The 20,300-nt window shown below is 38.8% G+C and overlaps 1 protein-coding gene across 1 annotated transcript; it reads right to left on the bottom strand.

Moving 5' to 3' along the window:
- Positions 1-581: 581 nt before the first annotated feature.
- Positions 582-2,415, bottom strand: LOC142161635 (nectarin-1-like). Its single transcript, XM_016579945.2, has 2 exons — positions 2,108-2,415; positions 582-1,285 (listed from the first exon to the last, which is right to left on the bottom strand). The coding sequence occupies exons 1-2, from the start codon at positions 2,247-2,249 to the stop codon at positions 741-743; spliced, it is 687 nt and encodes a 228-aa protein (XP_016435431.2). The 5' UTR covers positions 2,250-2,415; the 3' UTR covers positions 582-740.
- Positions 2,416-20,300: the final 17,885 nt, after the last annotated feature.

Below are 20,300 nucleotides of genomic sequence, written 5' to 3'. Positions count from 1 at the left end.
TTGAATTAATCTATGATCACTATCGTACTTGTCAACTTTAGATTTACGCAAAAATTTCAAGACTGCATTTTGGTATTTAGAAATATTGGTGCTAGTTGGATGTTCATTAACATAAAATTCATCATCGAGTAGAGCCTTATAAAACTTACCTAAGACCTCACTATATTTAGTTTCTCTTTTATACGATCTGCAAGAATAAAGGCTCCTGGCCATCCTAATATTATTCGGGGCTCCATTATGAAAACTAAACATGATTGACTTTCTCTCTTTGTAGTATAATTAAAACCCTAGAAACTGTGTTAGTTTTCCTCACCCAGCGCCAAACCCGGTAGCTCCCATCTAGGAGAGATCAAAAAGCTTAACATTTTCTACATATATCTTTTTGAATTTGTATTAGACCTTTTAATGAAAAATGACACTCTATAAACAGCATGCATGCTTTCCGATCGACATGAAATTACACCTAGGATCTCATAATTTCATATGAAAAATAATTTATGCAGCATTTTGCATAGTTTAATTTCTTCGCATATATATAGCAAAAATCCAAAAATCAACAGTATAAAATTAAGATGAGAAAGTAAGAGTAACATAGTGTTTGATATTTGCAAAACCAAAAGTTGCAAAAGTTATTTTGGAGCGCGCATACAACATTAATAACCTACACACTCATTGACAATTATTAACAGGTTCTCAATGAAAATCCATATCTTACTCCGCTATTATATATATTCTAAATTCTAAAATTTCTTGGCAGGTGCAAACTTTGACTTGATCTGCTGAACATCCTCAGTATTAATTTGGAATGTCTGAGCCAAGATATCATCTGGCACAGTTGGTGAAGCCGCAAACAAAGTGGCTGCTATTGACTGAGTCCCTGGAAACTGGCTATTGAAAGCAGAAATAACAGCTGCTGGAACTTTGCCATTATTCTTCTGAAAATGAACAAGTCCTCTAGGAAAAACAAAAACTTCGCCCTTTGTAATTTGCTTTGAGACGAGTACATTGGCAGTAGTTATGAAGCCAACATCCAATTCACCTTCCAAAACAAAGACCATTTCAGAGGCACGTGGGTGGGTGTGGGGTGGGTTAATACCACCAGGGGCATAGTCAATTCGAGAGAGGGATACACCAAGTGTGTTAAGCCCAGGAACTTTCTCAACATTTGCTGCTGTTACTACCGAACCAAATGTGTTGTTTGTGGCTCCAGGCTTTGAAATGGCCAACGACGAGAAATCTGCCGCCGTGAAATTCTTCTTGCAAGGGAATCCGTTCACCTTCACCACTGTTTCATGCACAATTAGCGCTAGCTGCTCATGTATATCATAATCATAATTTTCTTGATAAGGGTGATTATTACTTAAAATTCATTAGCCAAAGTATGTAATAAAGAATGAAATATCTGTACTGTTAGAATCTACCTATTAGTAAAAATGAATATTAGGATCTGATGTAGTCAAGTTGAAGAAACAAGGTTCTCTAGTCAAGCTCTCATTATTACTGCAGAATGTCTCAAGTCCTAAAAGGTAGCTAATAATTAATTCGACTTAATTAATATCAGTTTCTCCCATATTACTTTTCCTTTTTTTACGGGGACTGTTACAAATTTCAGACGTTTTTCGATTATTAAAAATTGTGACTTTTACAATTTTTATTTTTTTTTCTAGAAAATAAGTCATTTTCTATTGTATATAGTTGTGAGAAAATATTTTTCAGCAGGAAATGACTTCTCACTTTTGCCGGAAGTCATTTTTCCTTCACAATCATCTCAATTCTTGACTTTATACTATTGTTTTAACCAACACCTACATATTACTATCAATCTCTAATACTCAATAATTTCATCAAACCACTTTATATGTACTAGTTAACTAATATTATTATCAATAAATATGTAATAAAAACAATTTCCCAAAAAAACTTTTTTCACTCTCCAAAAAATATTTTGCAGGTAATAATTCTTTTTTCAAAAATTATTTTTAGAAAAAATGACTCCCGTCATACTACACAACCGAAAAGAAGAACAGCAAGAAGAAATCTTCATTTGAAGGAAGAAAAAAAAAGAAGAAACGATAATTTTGTCATAAAAAGGGGGATCCAATATTACTTGAGTTGAGATCAGCAACACAAACATCTTGGAGCATGTCCTCATCTGCCGCAAAACAATATCTGCCTATGCTAATGGCTAACAAAAACAACATCGTTGTCACCATACTTTGAAATATCTTATTAATTCCAAAGGCAGCCATAATATGGTGATGAGTTCTAGTGTATTTGTTTTTAAAAAATAAGGAAGGACCACAAGCTCAAGGAGAAGAAGACTTGTTAATATTTCTCTTTAATTAATTTGACGATGCTGAGAGAAATTGGAGTGGCTTCATTTATAGGAAAAACTTGAAAGGCTTTAATTTGGTATTGGAATTGACGTGAAATTAGGTGTTTGTGTATCTGGGCTCTGGCTCTTTCAAGATTGTAGGTAAATGATTTTGAGTGACAAGACATTCTCCCAACTCAAACAGAAAAACTTTACTCATGCATGTAATTTTGCACATAGCTTTAAATGCGGAGTTATGTATTTGTTCCAAAGTAATAATCTCTCTGAGGATAATAAGAAGTTACAGTACAACTACTCTTATGCCTGTGGTCACGCAACAATGAGTCCCCAACATCAGCCACTATAATTTTTCTCCGAGTAGAAATGTAGTATCATTAATATATTATTTTCAGTGTTTTCTTGCATCCTCTACAAATTAGAGCGTATTTGGGTGTTGAATCTTTTTTAAAAAAAGAAAAGAATTATGGGTTCTTCTTCATGCATGTACGAGACAAAATTAGGATATACTGGTAATCCTATGTGTGGCTTGGTCTAGCTATGCTGTTGGACACTCTATATTAGGAGCTTGGGACAACATCTTATGGTAAAAGTAGATGACCGAGATAGTTTCTATATAAGTTTCTCACTTGTTATACTGTAAAGCCTAAAACTTTAAGAGATTCTTGCACAAATACAAACAAATACAACATATTGCATCTGTATAGCCATGCTGCCCATGTTTTTAAGTTTACGTCCGCATAACCGATTTTTTCCGCAATAATGCTTATACACATGATATATAATATTATACAACATTATACACGTATATAAGCCTGTTGTGAACACAACCTACCTATGTATCAACTTTATATAAAGTGTATAATGATGTATAAGAGGTGCTTATGCACGCTTTTACATTACCGTTATATAAAATTATACAAAAACTTGATTTCACCTCCTATGAACTTCAATTCAGGGAAAACATCACCAAATAACTTCAAATTTTAACAACTTTGAGGTATTAATCAACCTCTTTCGTTTTTCTTCTTTGAAATCTTTGAGTCATAGGCTAAATCAGGTAAGAAAAACGAATTAATATAGGCTTAAAATATTATATGCCGATTTGGAGTTCCAAAGGAGATTGTATGCAGCAATGGCCCACAATTCATAGGCGCGAAAGTCACAAAATTCTTCCAAAGCTGGCACATAAAACCAATTACTTATGCACCTTATCACCCAGCGACCAACAGACAAGTTGAATCGACAAACAAGGTTATCATCAATAACTTAAAGAAGAGATTGGAAGAATTAAAAGGCAAATGGCCAGAGGTATTACTCTGGGTGCTATGGGCTTACCAAACAACAACAAAAACTAGTACGGGTGAGACTCCATTTTCACTTGTATACGGAGCAGAAGCTTTGATTCCGGTAAAGATAGGTGAACCAAGTACGAGGTATACGCATGTCACTGAAGCAAAAAATGATGAAGAGTTGCGGGTAAATTTGAATTTGATAGAAGAAAGGAGAGAAGCAACATTAATTCGAATGGCGGCTCAAAATCATATGATTGAACGATATTATAACAGTAAAGCCAATTTGAGGTATTTTAAGATTGGGGACTTCGTCCTCAAAAAGGTGTTCCGGTCAACAAAAGCGGCAAACGCAGGAAAGCTGAGCCCAAATTGGGAAGGCCCGTATAGAGTTAGAGGCATTGCTGGAAAATGAGCGTATGAGTTGGAAACCATGGACGGCAAAGTGTTACCATCAAATTGGAATGCAATCCATTTGAAGAAGTACTACTTCTAAACGAGGAAAATACCCACGGCCAGGTATCATGAAAGTTCGATTTTATTTTGTTCTTTTGAATTTTACTAACCATTTTAGAAGATAGGCAAAAAGCTGGCCCGTACCAAATGATGATATTAGACCCAAAAGAAACGCAGAATACTGAATTATTCCCTGTATGGGTTACAACTTTCTGATGAAAAAAGGGTTATGCAGTTATCATCTAAAGAGTTATCTCCGAGTCCCGTTTTGTATTTTCTTTTTCACGAAAAGGACCAAAAGAAAGGAGTTGATCTAGTGTTTGAGATTTCATACTTCATTACTCTAACACTGGGGGAACTATGCATATAGAAGGTTACACAAGGAAGAAAGATATATACCAAGGGCATAGTTCAGTCTGAATCAAAACCTTGAACAAACCCTTGAAAAGTTTTCAAAGAAGTTCAAACTCGCAAAAAGGATGCAAGATATTCCCACGAGCTTCTAGGTTAAGGCCATAAATTTAGTCGCGGGAGAATAGACCCGAATTTGTAAACCTGCTACAATGAAAGCAGTTATGAAACTGATGTACATAATTTATTAATTTGAGAGTTCTACCAACAACTACCGAACACTTCTCAGGCCAATATTAGTGAACTATCAACCCCTACATCTCAACAGGTTGGTTCAAACCAACATATATATCTCGTCTCACGAAAATAGTTTTCGGCAGCTTATACATACATCTCAAGATGTCCATACTCAACAAACAACTTCTGCTTCTCAAAATGTTGGGGGTCAACAAGCAACTCCCGCTTCTCTGAATATTGGTCATCAACAAGCACTCCGTTCTTCTCAGGATGTTGGTTCTCAACAAGAAACTCCTTCTCAAGATGTTTCTGCTGAACAAACACTTGCATCTTATGAAAGTAGTAATCCACAGGCAAGACGAGATACTACTCGTGGCATGATATCTTTGAAAGTAACGAAGACACGTAAGTAAATCTAATTATACAAGTTGTGGTTAAATTGGTTTTCATTTAATTATCTTCCAATAAAATATTATATTAATCATTTTGTAGATTTTGTCCACGTGAAGCTGTTCGGAATGTAGCAATACCTTTAAAAAAAGCTTCTCTGGATCAAGGCATTGTTGGAGCAAAGTTCCGGAGCATGTACGAGATAGATGGTTCAATGACTTCGAGGTATTTATACTTAACTGTCGTAATTGACTTAACTTGATAAACTATACCAAACTGAATGTTTACTTTCTAATTGCAGAAAAATTATTCTTTCCTAGTGAGGATAAAGTTTTTATTCGAAGGACTTTTGAGCATGTGGGGAGTGAAAGGTTAAGTGACAGTTTGGGAAAAGCAAAAAGAAAAAATTCAATAATAAAAGAAATACCTGGATGGATTGCTAAAGATCACTGGAATATTTTGATGCAATATTGGAACTCTGAGGATTTTAAAAAGAAATCAGCAATCAACTCGAAGAACAGAATGTCATCTAATAATGGAGAAGATCCTTCCTTACATACCGGAGGATCAGTTGCATTTGCTGAGTACAGAAGAAGACATGTATTTGTTTTTATCTTTTTAGTATTAATCAGCATTAGTCTAATTTTATTCTATGATATATTTTGTTAATTAATAATATTTTTAATGATTGTAGAAGGAGCTAACAGGAAAAGATCTCCGTAATGATGAATTATTTCTGAAGACTCACGGAACCAAAAATGAAAAGAAATAGATATGTGAAAAGTCAGAAACGAAGTGGGTACGTTTTTATCTTATTTCTTCAGTGCAACACCTGCTGAGTCTTCTACTTTCTCCCCTTTCTCATTGTCAATCTTGTCTTTGCCTTTATCTGTGTTAGAGAAATGTTTTATTACACTGTTAATAAGCTAATCTATTTGTTGGATTCACCTTATCATCTTCATAATCCCAAGGGAAATTTAGCATCTAAACTAACGAAAAAAATAAGAGAATATGATGGAAAGTATAATCAATGAGTTAAGAAACTGAAGTTTTAGATAGACTTAAACGATAGACATGCAGATAGAACCAGATGCCTTTTGATATCTTGTGAAGCAGCAATTTGATATCTTCTTATTGTTTGCCTTATTATTATGATGCCTACGATATACATTCTTGGGACATAAAGATAACAATTTATATTTCAAGTACTTGTTGAAAAAAAGTTTGTGAAGTTAAAAACAACTTTCTTGTCGAAGGCACTGTTATCTATATATATAAATGAACTTGTACAAAACGACTATACAACTCTAACCTATAAGAGTTTGCTCACATTGTCCGTCTCATGTCAGATAAAGAAGGAGAGTATTGCAGCAATCTACCAGCTAGAGTAAAACTAGCTAATTTATGATAAATGATCTTCACATTACAGATTTTGCTTACTTGCATATATACTAGACTACTACGCAAATTCTCTTATTAGTGACTAATATTAGTATATCACACCATTTTTTTAATGTTATACCATCTGACTAGAATTGTAAGAAAAGCTTCTAAGTAATTATAAAAAAATCTTCTAAGTTTTTGCACATTCTAAACTTGAGAAACATACAACAACTAGAGAAGTTTATTTTTCCATTGTCCATTTCTTTCATTATAGAACAATCTGACTGCTTCACAAAAATTTTATCTACCTTGTAACTTTTTTATTCTATGTAATAACTAATTCCTATAATGTCTTTCAGAATACGTTTACAGAAATTATTAAGGAGAAGGTAGGTAAGACTTCAACATCAAGGGATGCAGAAGGTTTTGAAGTAGATGATGAAGAGATGGAAAGAAACATGGCAACAAATGGAGATGAGGAAGGAGAAAAAACTAGTGAAGAAACTGTTGTGGATTTGTTGAAAACTGTATCGGATAAGCAACTACTGAAAATTGAAACAGTTGGAGGCGCAAAAAAAGGAAGAATATATGGTCTTGGTCCCAAAAATTGTCTTCCGGCAGATTCATTGGACACTAATTGTGCATCCTCTAGTGCTCCTAATCCTCCAAATGTTCCTACTCAACAAGTTTTTGAAACATCCGAATTTCAAGTGGCAGAATAGTATCCTGTCAAATCAAATAAAATGTGTGGCTTGATCAAGTTCCTCGTTCGTGTTAGAGGCGTGCATAAATTGGTAAATACCAAATTATCAAATTGAAATAGAAAATTTTGATATTTGGTATCTAGTATTTGGTATAAATTTCATTAACGTTTGGTATTTGAAAAAAATATACTAAATTACCAATACCATACCGAAATACTTACTAACTTACATTACACATATTTTAAATTACTAGTCTTAGGGTACGCGCTTTGTGCGTGTATTTATATTAAGGGGTACACAATTTTAAAAATCACATAATATAAAAATAAAATTTTAAAAAAGGTAAGTTCTTGAAAATAATGAATGTTAATCTCATTTAGCTAACTCAATGGAAAAAAACTTGCTCTACAAAAGTCCTTAGATGCCTTATTATGATTTTAAACTTATTTTCTTTTACCTAATACTGAAAACAAATAAATCACAAAAATCTTTTCAACAACAACAACACAGTAAAATCCCACTAATGGGGTCTGAAATTAAAGAGTATAAATCAAATAAAAAATAGTCTTAAAACAAAATGCACCAATGCCCCACAATTCATAGGCGCGAAAGTCACAAAATTCTTCCAAAGTTGGCAGAATAAACGAGTTACTTCTGCAACTTATCACCCAGCGACCAACAGACAAGTTGAATCGACAAACAAGGTTATCATCAATAACTTAAAGAAGAGATTGGAAGAATCAAAAGGCAAATGGCCAGAGGTATTACCCGGAGTGCTATGGGCTTACCGAAGAACGACAAAAACTAGTACGGGTGAGACTCCATTTTCACTTGTATACGGAGCAGAAAATTTGATTCCGGTAAAGATAGGTGAACCAAGTACGAGGTATACGCATGCCACTGAAGCAGCAAATGAGGAAGAGTTGCGGGTAAATTTGGATTTGATAGAAGAAAGGAGAGAAGCAACATTAATTCGAATGGCGACTCAAAATCATATGATTGAACGATATTATAACAGTAAAGCCAATTTGAGGTATTTTAAGATTGGGGACTTTGTCCTCAAAAAGGTGTCCCGGTCAACAAAAGTGGCAAACGCAGGAAAGCTAAGCCCAAATGGGGAAGGCCCGTATAGGGTTAGAGGCATTGTTGGGAAATGAGCGTATGAGTTGGAAACCATGGACGGCAAAGTATTACCATCAAATTGGAATGCAGTCCATTTGAAGAAGTACTACTTCTAAACGAGGATAATACCCACGACCAAGTATCATGAAAGTTTGATTTTATTTTGTTCTTTGGAATTTTACTAACCATATTAGATGATAGGCAAAAAGCAAGCCCGTACCAAATGATGATATTAGACACAAAAGACACGCAAAATACTGAATTATTCTCTGTCTGGGTTACAACATTTCTGATGGAAAAAGGGTTATGCAGTTATCATCTAAAGAGTTATCTCCGAGTCCCGTTTTATATTTTCCTTTTCAGGAAAAGAACCAAAAGAAAGGAGTTGATTCAGTGTTTGAGATTTCATACTTAATTGCTCTAACATTGGGAGGACTATGCATATAGAAGGTTACACAAGAAAGAAAGATGTATACCAAGGGCATAGTTCAGCCTGAATCAAAACCTTGAAGAAACCCTTGAAAAGTTTTCAAAGGAGTTCAAACTCGCAAAAAAGATGCAAGATATTCCCACGAGCTTCTAGGTTAAGGCCATAAATTTTGTCGCGGGAGAATAGACCCGAATTCGTAAACCTGCTACAATGAAAGCAGTTATGAAAATGTTGTATGAACATTTATGAAAATGATGTACATAATTTATTAATTTGAGAGTTCGAAACATAAAACTTCCTCAAATTATTTCTCTTTTTATATCTACTTCATGTTTCATGTATTTGCACCAATATGAAAATGAGACGTCATCTTCATCAGTGTCATTAATATAAAAGGACCCCCTATTATAAAAATCCATGAACATCTATTAAAGCATTTTAAGTACAAGAATAAACTCAAATATTAAAAGGGCAGAAGAATAATATGCACCAAAAGCAATAAAGATATTTATATCATAACTCCAAAGAACAAGGGCGATATTTATATCATAACTCCCAAAAAAGACAAGGGCAGTAAAACCTTCCAAAACGTTGTTCAAAAAATACGAGGGAGTTCCAAACAAAAACCAACAAACAAACAATTTCAAAAAAAAAGTATGGAAAAGGGAAAAGCTAAGGAGCATTATCAACAGGAGAAGAGGGTTGAACATCAGCTTCACCAGGATCAAGTCCATCTCCATCACCCTTAAAACCTTCGTCTTCAGGTGTGAAAAAGAATTGACGTTGCTGAGTCTATTCAATTGCTTCTCCGGCATTAGCAATCTCAACGTTAAAGTTAAAACCTTCCTGGATGACGTAAGTTAAAGTCTCGAGGCGAGTGTTCAAAAAATCCCAGCTAACATACAATGATGACTTATCTTCAAGGGCTTCATAATCCTTCTCCCACTACTCGATCTCAACTTTCAATTCTTCCTTTTCTGCCTCCGAGGCTTCATAAACAGTCTTCAAAGGAGCAACAAAACTTTCAAGGAACTGAACTTTATTTGTAGTGGCACGGAGATCTTCTTGATCTTGGGTAAGCGTCTAAACCAGATCACCTGTGTAAACTTCTTTTTGATTAAGGAACTCTTTCAAACTCCCTATCTCTTCAGTAGCCTTAGAAAGTTGTTCAGCAAAAGAAGATTCCAGTCTATCCTTATCTTTCTCAACTTGACTAGAAGAAGCTTTTAGAGCCGCTAACTCAGCGGAGACCATTGATAAATAGGGATTTTGACCGCTTATTTGCTCTCTTTTACTTGCGTTTTAGCTCAAAAATGCTTAAAGGTATTCCCGAAAACTAATGAAATGTGCTTTTATATAGGAACATTGGGAAATGAGCCAAATGAGTCAAAATTAATTCATAAAGGAGTCAAAAGTGGACAAGGACCAAAACAAGGCAAAAGGCCCACAGTGCGGACCGCACAATACTGTGTGCGCACAAAACAAAGGAAGAGCCATGTCAGTTCTTCTTCAGAGTATGCAAACAACACAAATATTGTGCGATCGCAGAAGGGGAGATTCAGAGAGCTGGTTTTGGGCAAGCTGATGAAGTGCGGACCGCACCATAATTGTATAATCGCAGAATGTTAAGTGCGGCCACACTCAATATTATGCGGTCCGCAGAAGACAAAGATCAGAAAGATGGGGTTTCAAATTCAAGAAGAAATGCAAACCACACCATTTTTGTGTGGCCGCATAATGAAGAGCGCGACAACACTCATTTTTTATGTGGTCCGCAGAAGTCTCACACAGCTAGAGCCTAAGATCAAGCAGTGTGGACCGCACTATAATTCTGGGGCCGCAGAAGCAGGAGTGCGGTCACACTCACAAATGTGCGGTCCGCAGTAGCTGAAGGAGTGCAGCCGCAATCCAGAATTGTGCGGCCGCAGAACTGGAACTTGTCAAGACAAGTCTCGTTGTGCGGACCGCACACATAATTATGCAGCCGCACAACCTCCGCAGGGGCAGTTTTGTCAGATATTTTCAGTTTAGTATAAATAGAATGTTTTTCATTTTTAGGGTAAGTTTTTTTTGGAGAGCACCTGAGCCATTTTTCTTTAGTGTTTTGAGTAATATTGTACTAGATTAGCTTCTAAATATTGGATTTTCTTTCCCTAATCAATTATTATGCATTCTATCTTAATTTCTTCTTGTATTTCTTCATTTTCATGAGTAGCTAAATCTTTAGCTAGGTTTGTGGCCCAACCCTAGTGTGGGTACTTAATGGGTGTTTGATTTAGGACTTGTTTGTCATTGGGTTAGTGATATTTATACTAGATCTTGCTTGAATTCAAGGATTAATGGTTGCACACATTGATTCATGCCTAATTGACTTCGTCTTTACTTGAGAAAGAGAGACTAAGTCTAGAAAAACTTGGCTAACAAGAAATTGGGGTTAACTCAAGAAATTGATAGCCCCAATTAAAGGGTTGAATCTAGAGATAGTAAGACTCGACTTGAGAATTTATCACTTGTTTTGTGCAATATACATTTGGACTTGAGAAAGCCAAAGTGGGCAAAATCACTCAAACTACCGAGAGGTATAAAGTGGGTAATTGCGTGCGATTGCTATATTACAACCCCAACCAATCGAACTTTTCCTAGAGTTTACAACCCATTAGGTAATCACCTAGGTGGAAGTCTTGACCCTAGATCATTTATCATTTGGAAAATAACCAAAACCAAAAATATTGTCTCTTAATTTTATAATTGCAATCAATAGTTTAAAGTAGAAGTAGAAACAATAAACAAGAATGTGGAAGTATAATCTAAGACATATTGTACAATTACAATAAATATATACCTAATCCAAATTCTAACTCCCCGAGGATTCGACCCCGACTTGCGTTGGGTTATATTATTGCTCCGACCGCCTCACTACCTATATTTGTGGTGTGAGTTTGGGCGACACCTATTTTTGGCACCATTGCCAGGGAGTTAAACAGATTTAGCTATATATCTAGGTTTTTGTGTGACTTGTCTTCTTTTTCTTCCGAGTCACTAATTCTGTTTTTGAATTGCTTATAGGTACAAGAATGGCTCTCAACAACGAGCCCATTGGTAATTTGCCATTGGGGGAGGAAGTGGACGATGATCAAGGAAATGAGGTTCTTCCCGAACCTCAAGCAAATAGGTGAGGCCGACTGCCTAATGATAATGTTCCTGTCCCTCCCCCACCTCCCCCAAGAGCGGCAGCGGAATGAGTGTTACCGAACGAGGGTTATACAAGTGCTATAGTCCCGCCCCGCATTAGGGTGGGCAACTTCCAAATAACAAACGTGATGCTTACACTACTTGAGCAACGGGGATTCTTCACCGGGGCTTCAAATCAAAATGCTTATAAGCATCTCAAGGGGTTCGTCGATATTTGTTGGGGGGAGCAAGCAAACCAATATTTTGGAGGACGCGCTGAGGTTGAGTCTATTTCCGTTCTCTTTACGGGGAAAAGCATTGGACTGGCTGGAGAGATTGCCCAATCATTCCATACATACATGGGATGATTTGGCCGAAACATTCATTGCCAAATTCTTCTCTTCGAGGCACATGGCTGCACTACGAGATTAAATTCTAGCGTTCAAGCAAGAGCCCAATGAGTCATTGCATGAGATTTGGGAAGGATATCGTACCATGGTTAAAGAGTGCCCAAATAATGATATGACTGAGGACATGATCCAAAAAACCTTCTACAGGGGGATCAACATAACAAATCAATGTGTGGTAAATCTACTCGCCGACATGAACTTCATGATCACACCTTATGCCTAAGCTTGTGAAATATTGGATGAGATGGCGGATACCTCATCGGCATGGCAAAGTAGGGACAATGTTCCGCAAGGTGACCCCAATGTCATTCACCTATACAAGGAACTACATGATCATGGGCAAGATATAGCAGAGTTAACAACCACAATGAACCAATTGGCCAAAGCTCAGCAGCAACAAATTCAAGGGCCGAAACAAATGAATGCGATGGAAGGTGTAAATATGATGACGAATAAGAGACGACAAAAAGGTCAACAAGGGAAAAGTCGTCCGGAACAATTCATGGAAGATGATTGTGGGTATGACCAAGGTGATTCGTATAATAAGCTAGAAGAAGAAGAGAAATACATCAACAATTATCAAGGTCAAAGAAACAATTCTCAAAATCAACAACAATGGAGATCATAAGGAAATCAAGGAAATTAGAACAACCAAGCCCACCAAGGCAATTAGAGTGGTGTCAACAACAATCAAACTAATTGGAATAATCAAGGAAACCAAGGCAATTGGGGTGGAAATAATCTAAGTAATTGGGGAGGTAACCAAGGAGGGTTGAATAACAACAACAACCGAGGGTCGGGTTTCCAAAGGCCCTCGATGTTCCAACAATGGAGCAATCCACCTCCCTATCCTTATCAAGGCCCAAGATCTTCTAACAATGAGATGGGACGGATTGAAAGTATGTTTAAACAAATGATGGAGAACAATTCCCACTCCGATGCTCAATTAGCCTCCCACAACACTTCAATCCGCAATCTGGAGGTTCAACTTGGCCAAATCTCACAAGCATCTAGCACTGATCCTAAGGGAGCACTACCAAGTGATACGGTGGTGAACCTAAAGGGGGGGGGGGAGGAATAATACGGGACATGCTATGGCCGAATTTACGAGAAGTGGAAAAGGTGGAGATGCAACCACCTCAAATCAAAGAAGAATGGTGGATGATGATGTTGTAGTTCAAGAAGATGAAATTTCAAGCAATGTGGTTCAAGCTAATGACGAAGTGAGAATTGATACTGATGAAAATGTGGAGGAGACGCAAGAAGAGGTGAACCCGTCTATGGAGCACATGATTGACATACTAGAATCGGTAGTGCCAAAGGCTAAGGCACCAATACTAAGGCCTCCTCTTCCATACCCTGAAAGACTTGCAAAGCAAAATAGTAAGAACCAATTCAAAATGTTTATTGACATGATGAAGAGTTTGTCTATCAATGTACCATTAGTTGAGGTGTTGGAACAAATACCGGGTTATGCAAAGTCATGAAGGACTTGGTCACCAAGAAGAGGTCGATGAATTGTGAAATTATCAAGATGACACATCAAGTGAGTACTATTATGCACTCAATGGCTCCGAAGTTGGAAGATCCGGGTGCTTTCACAATCCCTTGCACTATTAGGAGCGCCGACTTTGCCAAAGCTTATGTGATTTGGTGGCAAGTATCAACTTGATGCCCTACTCTATGTTCAAAACCTTAGGAATTGGGCAACCAATACCCACATCTATGAGGTTGCAAATGGCGGATCGGACTATGAAGAGGCCATTGAGAATTATTGATGATGTAGTAGTCCGTGTTGATAAGTTCATCTTTCCAGCAGACTTTGTGATCCTTGATTGTGAGGTTGACTACGAGGTGCCTATTATCTTGGGTAGACCTTTCCTTGATACGGGGAAGGCTCTTGTTGATGTGGAAGCCGGTGAGCTCACTTTCCGGGTGGGTGACGAAAAGGTGGTTTTCTATGTGTGCAAATCGATGAGGCAACCAAATAGAAACGAAGTTTGTTCATTCGTGGATTTAGTAACCGAAGTAATTATTGATGATGCTAGTGCTGTGATGAATGTTGAGGATACTTTGGAAGTTGTGTTGCTCAATCATGATGATTATGAGATGGAAGGATTTGTGGAATGTGTCAATGCTTTGCAAGGAATGAGGTCATATACTTATGAACCTCAAAAATTGTCCTTAGATCTTGAGAACCAGAAGACTCCTCCAACAAAGCCCTTAATTGAGGAGCCTCCCACTTTGGAGTTAAAGCCTTTTCCTTCACATCTCAGGTATGAGTTTCTTGGACCTTGTTCCACGTTACCTATTATTCTTTCCTCTTTCTTGACTAACGTGCAGGTAGATTCTACTTTGGCGGTGCTCCAAAAGAGAAAGAAAGCGATAAGTTAGACATTGGCGGATATTCAGGGTATAAGCCCCGCCTTTTGCATGCACAAGTTTAGTTTGGGTGTAGAAGGAGATTATAAAGTTGTTGGATGACGGGGTTATTTACCCCATTTCCGATAGCTCATTGACTTCTCCTGTGCAATGTGTCTTAAAGAAAGGGGGCATGACTGTGATGACTAATGACAAGAATGAATTTATCCCCACAAGAACTGTCACCGGGTGAAGAGTGTGCATGGACTATAGGAAGCTCAACAAAGTCACTCGGAAAAATCATTTTCCGCTTCCATTTCTTGATCAAATGTTGGATAGGTTGGCCGGACATGCTTTTTATTGCTTCTTGGATGGATACTCCGGCTATAATCAGATTAGTATTGCTCCTGAGGACCAACAGAAGGCCACTTTCACTTGCCCATATAGTACCTTTGCATTCTCGAGGATGCCATTTGGGTTATGTAATGCACCAACGACTTTTCAACGGTGTATGATGGCGATTTTCACCGATATGGTGGAAGATATTCTTGAGGTCTTCATGGACGATTTCTCCGTCGTTGGGAATTATTTTGATGATTGCTTGAACAACTTGGACAAGTTATTGGCAAGTTGTGAGGAAACTAACTTGGTTTTGAATTGCGAGAAATGTCACTTCATGGTCGAGGAAGGCATTGTCCTCGGTCACAAGATTTCAAAGTATGGTATTGAGGTTGATAATTCCAAAGTTGAAGTGATCTCCAAACTCCCTCCCCTACATTCGTGAAGGGAATGAGGAGCGTTTTGGGTCATGCGTGGTTCTATCGCCAATTCATTAAAGATTTTTCTAAGGTGGTAAACCCTTTGTGTAAACTTTTGGAGAAGGATGCCAAGTTCCATTTCAATGAAGATTGCATGAAGGCATTCGAGTTGCTTAAGTTCAAGTTGACTATTACTCCTATTATTACCGCACCAGATTGGAGCTTGCCTTTTAAGCTCATGTGTGACTCAAGCGATGTGGCGGTTGGAGCGGTGTTGGGGAAATGTATCAACAAAATATTCCATCCGGTCTATTATGCAAGCAAGACCATGAATGATGCCTGGGTTAACTACACAGTGACCAAAAAATTGCTCCTTGCTATTGTCTTTGCTATGGAGAAGTTACGCCCGTACTTGATGGGTACAAAGGTGATTGTTCACACCGACCATGCGACTCTTCTTTATTTGATGAGCTAGAAGGGTACTAAGGCAAGGTTGATATGGTGGGTGCTTCTATTGCAAGAGTTTGATCTAGAGATTCAAGACCGCAAGGGTAGTGAGAATCAAGTGGCGGCCCACTTGTCCCGATTAGAGGAGGAGGGGAGGACACATGATGGCCTTGAGATATATGATTCATTTCCCGACGAGCAACTCCTAGCCATTTCTATGACCGGGATGCCATGGTTGGCCGACTTTGCCAATTATCTTGTGAGTGGCATTATTCCAAATGAGTTCTATTCAAACCAAAGGAAGAAGCTCAAACGGGATTGCCTTGACTATTATTGAGATGTGCTGTCTCTTTTCTGGATATGTACCGATGGTGTGATCCGAAGATGTGTGCTGGAGGAAGAACAAATGGGTATTCTTGAGGCTTGCCACTCTTCACCGTATGGTGGTCACCATGGTGGAGTAAGAACGGTAGCAAAAGTTTTGAGTTGTGTATTCTATTAGTCTACTCTCTATAAGGATGCTAGTGAGCTTGTCAAGCGGTGTGATGAATGCCAAAGGGCCAGTGGGATCTCAAAGAAGAATGAAATGCCTCTCACCACTATTTTGGAGATAGATATTTTCGATGTGTGGGGTATTGATTTTATGGGCCCGTTTGTTAGCTATTGTGGGAACACCTACATTCTAGTAGCGGTGGATTATGTATCTAAATAGGTTGAGGCCATTGCTTTGCCCAACAATGAAGCAAGGAGTGTGGTGGCATTTTTGAAAAAGAACATCTTCACGAGGTTTGGTACCCCAAGAGCCATTATTAGTGATGGGGGTTCACATTTTTGCAACAAGCCTTTTGATACCTTACTCACAAAGTATGGTGTCACTCACAAAGTATCAACTTCCTACCATCCTCAAACAAGCAGAAAAGTTGAAGTCTCCAACCGGGAGATAAAGAGTATTTTGTCAAAGACAGTCAATGCCAACCAGACGGATTGGTCATGAAAACTTGATGATGATCTTTGGGCTTATATAACGGCCTACAAAACACCAATCGGGATGTCTCCATGTTGTTTAGTGTTCGGGAAGGCATGCCATCTTCTGGTAGAACTTGAGCATAAGGCCATGTGGGCTTTGAAAATGTTGAACCTTCAATGGGATGTCGCGGCAAATTTAAGGGTGTCACAGTTGAATGAGCTTGATGAATTCTGGTATCATGCCTACACAAGCTCGTCCCTTTACAAGGAGAAGATGAAGTACTTCCATGACAAGTACATCCACAACAAGGAATTTAAAGAGGGTGATCTTGTGCTATTGTTCAATTCCCGGTTACGGATGTTTCCGGGCAAGTTGTAGTCAAAATGGAATGGCCCATTTGAAGTAGTGAATGTAACCCCCTTTGGTGCTCTAGATTTGAAAAATAAGAATGACGAGGTATTTAGAGTAAATGGGCACCGGGTTAAACATTATCTTGGCAAGGTTGATGACGGCCACGTTATGGCGGTCCTTTATTTCAAATGATTGGTCATTTGCGTTTTGCCACGACATTAAATCAGGCGCTTCTTGGGAGGCAACCCATGTATCTTTATCTTTTATTTTTTTTCTTCTTTTTTAAATAGCTTTGTTTTGTGCTAACTAGTTTTGAAGTGTATGTAGGAATGGGTGTGCATTGCAGGGACTGTGCATGAAAAAATTGGCTAAGTGTCAAAAAAGTGCGGACCGCACCAAAATTATGCGAACCACACAATTCTGTGTGCGGTCGCACAACTGGAAGATCAACATTGCATGCTCTCTCAAGTTTGGCCTATCAAAAATCCTTAACAAAGTGCGGCCGCACACAAAATTGTGATGTCCGCAAAAATTCTGCGGCCGCACTCACTTTTGTGTGGTACGCAGAACGTCTTCGAAGGAACAAGTAATGAGTGCGGACCGCACTAAAAATTGTGCGGCCGCACTCAGGTAAGTTTGGGGCTCGACGGGTCGACGTATAAATAGGGTTTTCAAAACCTTTCACACTTTACACTCTCTAAACTCTCAAGCCCTAAGCAAACATAGTGCATCCCCCACTAGTTATCAAACTTCAAGTATTTCATCTCTGTAGATTGTCACCTGCACCCTTCATTACTAGTATGATCATTGCATCTTTAGATTTTTCATCTTCTCTTAGTTTTGTTCTTTTGTCTAGGGTTAATTTCATGCCTGAAAATGTTAATAGTTAGTCATCTTTGCTCAGAATCATGTGGGTAGCTTCGTAATTGTTAATTGGGGCCTGGGTAAATAACTAATAATGCTTAATTGTTAGAGCCATGTCTAATTCATGCAAAACTTGTATGAATCCTAAAGCGATGCCGTGTTAATCCAAATTATGTGTCCGTACACACTTTTGTGCGGTTTGCAGTCTCTAAGTTAGGGCATCTGTATGCTTGAATTGTGCGGACCACACTAAACAATATGCGGTTTGCAGTGAAATTATGCAGTCCGTAATCAAAATTGTGCAGTCTGCACTGTTAAATGATCAGGGACTCAGGAGTCTGAACCTGGGGCTGTGCGGCCGCATTCACAATTGTGCGATCCGCACGCAAAATTGTGCGGTCCGCACTTTTGATTGTGCGGCCAGACTCACTTTTGTGCGGTCCGCACTTGGCAGTCTGCGGTCGCACTCACATTTGTGCGGTCCGCACTGCCTCTACTATTGTTTCATAACTGACCTGCAACTATCATGCATATATTTGTGTCCTATATACCTGAACTCTAACTGATTCTTATTATTATGAATTGCAGATGATGCTTAGATCACGTGGTGGAGGAAATACATCAAAAGAGAGGGGAGAACCCTCCCGAGGCCGAGGACGAAGCAAGAGTAACCTACCACTAGCCATCCAGAGAGTATTAAGCAAGAAGGCTACAACCAATAGAGTCCCTGAATTATCAGACACCAGTGAGTATCTCCCTTCTAGGGGAGTTTCTGAGGGAAACTCTGACCAAGCCCCACTTAACACCCAATCTCAACAAGTCCCGGGTAGATTCCACTTGGTTGATGAATCATCTTTAGTTTCTAGTTCTTCTAAAGGTTCAGAACAAGGTAGCCATGATTCTGATCCCTCTTCCTCACATGCCCTGGCTGCACCAATCAATGTTGATGATGACGTCCCGGATGACGGTAGAGGGGGAGACACTCAAGTGGGTGGTCTTGAGAGTACAAAGAAGAAGGAGATGTGGGAGGACAGATTTGTCAGCTTGACTGCCTTCAACAGATTTAGCGAGTGGTGGCCCCAGAAATCGCTCACTCTTGAGTGACAAATCTTGATGAAGGATTTGGACAAGCACAACCCAAATGTCCTCAAACAATTCCAGGAGAGAAAAGAATGGAAATGATTCGCCCAAAGCGCCCTCGATGCAAATGAGCACTTGGTTAAAGAATTTTATGCCAATGTGGCTCACATTAAGAAGGGTACTAAGGTGACAAAAGTGCGAAATCTGAAAATCCGATTCGACTCATGTACTTTGAACCCTTATGTGGGATTTGAGGAAGTGAAGGCAGCCCAATACTTGGAAAAGCTGGCTATTGGTGATGCAGCTTGCCCATGGCTAGCTGAGAGTTTGGATATTCGAGGATCAATACCTCTGTGGCTCACAACAGGGGCTCCAATAGTCCGGTCCACCTTAAACTTTGAAGCTAAAGGGTGGCAGACTTTCGTGTGCAGCCGCATTGACCCGTGCTTGAATGAGAACAACCTTCCACTTCCTCGAGCAGTCCTGGTAGCTTCGACTATGGCTGGGTACCCGATCAATGTGGGTGCTATAATGTCAACCAACATCACTTTCACTGTCCAAAAGGATAAGAGATCCTACCCTTACCCGAACTTCCTCACAAAGTACTTCAATGATCAAAAGGTGGAGTCGAGGCAGTATGATACTAAGGTAAAGGCCAAGAAGCCTTTCTCATGGTACCACCTATAGGGTTCTGACAACCCGAAGTTCAAGGGTAAGGCAACTACCTCCACTAGCCAGTCTGAGGAGCCAACGGTAGTAGTTACTAATTGAGTTGCTGAGCCTTCCACAGATGCTATGCCTTCCACAGCAGGCAGACCTTCCACCGGGACAACAGACATGCCACCACCTTCTTCTTCCAAACCATCAGCTCCATTATCTGTGCCAACTTTATATACTTATCCACTGACTGTGCTACGAGTCTCCCAGACATTGGCGAGTCTCAACAACTGGATGCAGGCAGCTATTTCAAAGCTGTCTGACATATCCAGTGCTGTTGTAGCGCAATCTTCTGCGAAGGCTGCACCATAGGTACCTCCGTCAATGGAGGAAACATTGAAGAAGATTCTGGACAACCAGAAGACCATTATGGAGACTCTGGTGGCACATAGGGATGTCATTGAGGAGTTGGGCAAGCAGGTAAAGAAAATACGGAAGTCTCAAACTTCGAAGAAGTCGGTGGATAAGTTGACAATA

Source organism: Nicotiana tabacum, chromosome 9 (genome assembly GCF_000715075.1).
Source record: "Nicotiana tabacum cultivar K326 chromosome 9, ASM71507v2, whole genome shotgun sequence".
NCBI classification, from domain to species: Eukaryota; Viridiplantae; Streptophyta; class Magnoliopsida; order Solanales; family Solanaceae; genus Nicotiana; species Nicotiana tabacum.
Note: the sequence above shows the minus strand (reverse complement) of the source record. Positions and strands in the feature narration are given on the sequence as shown.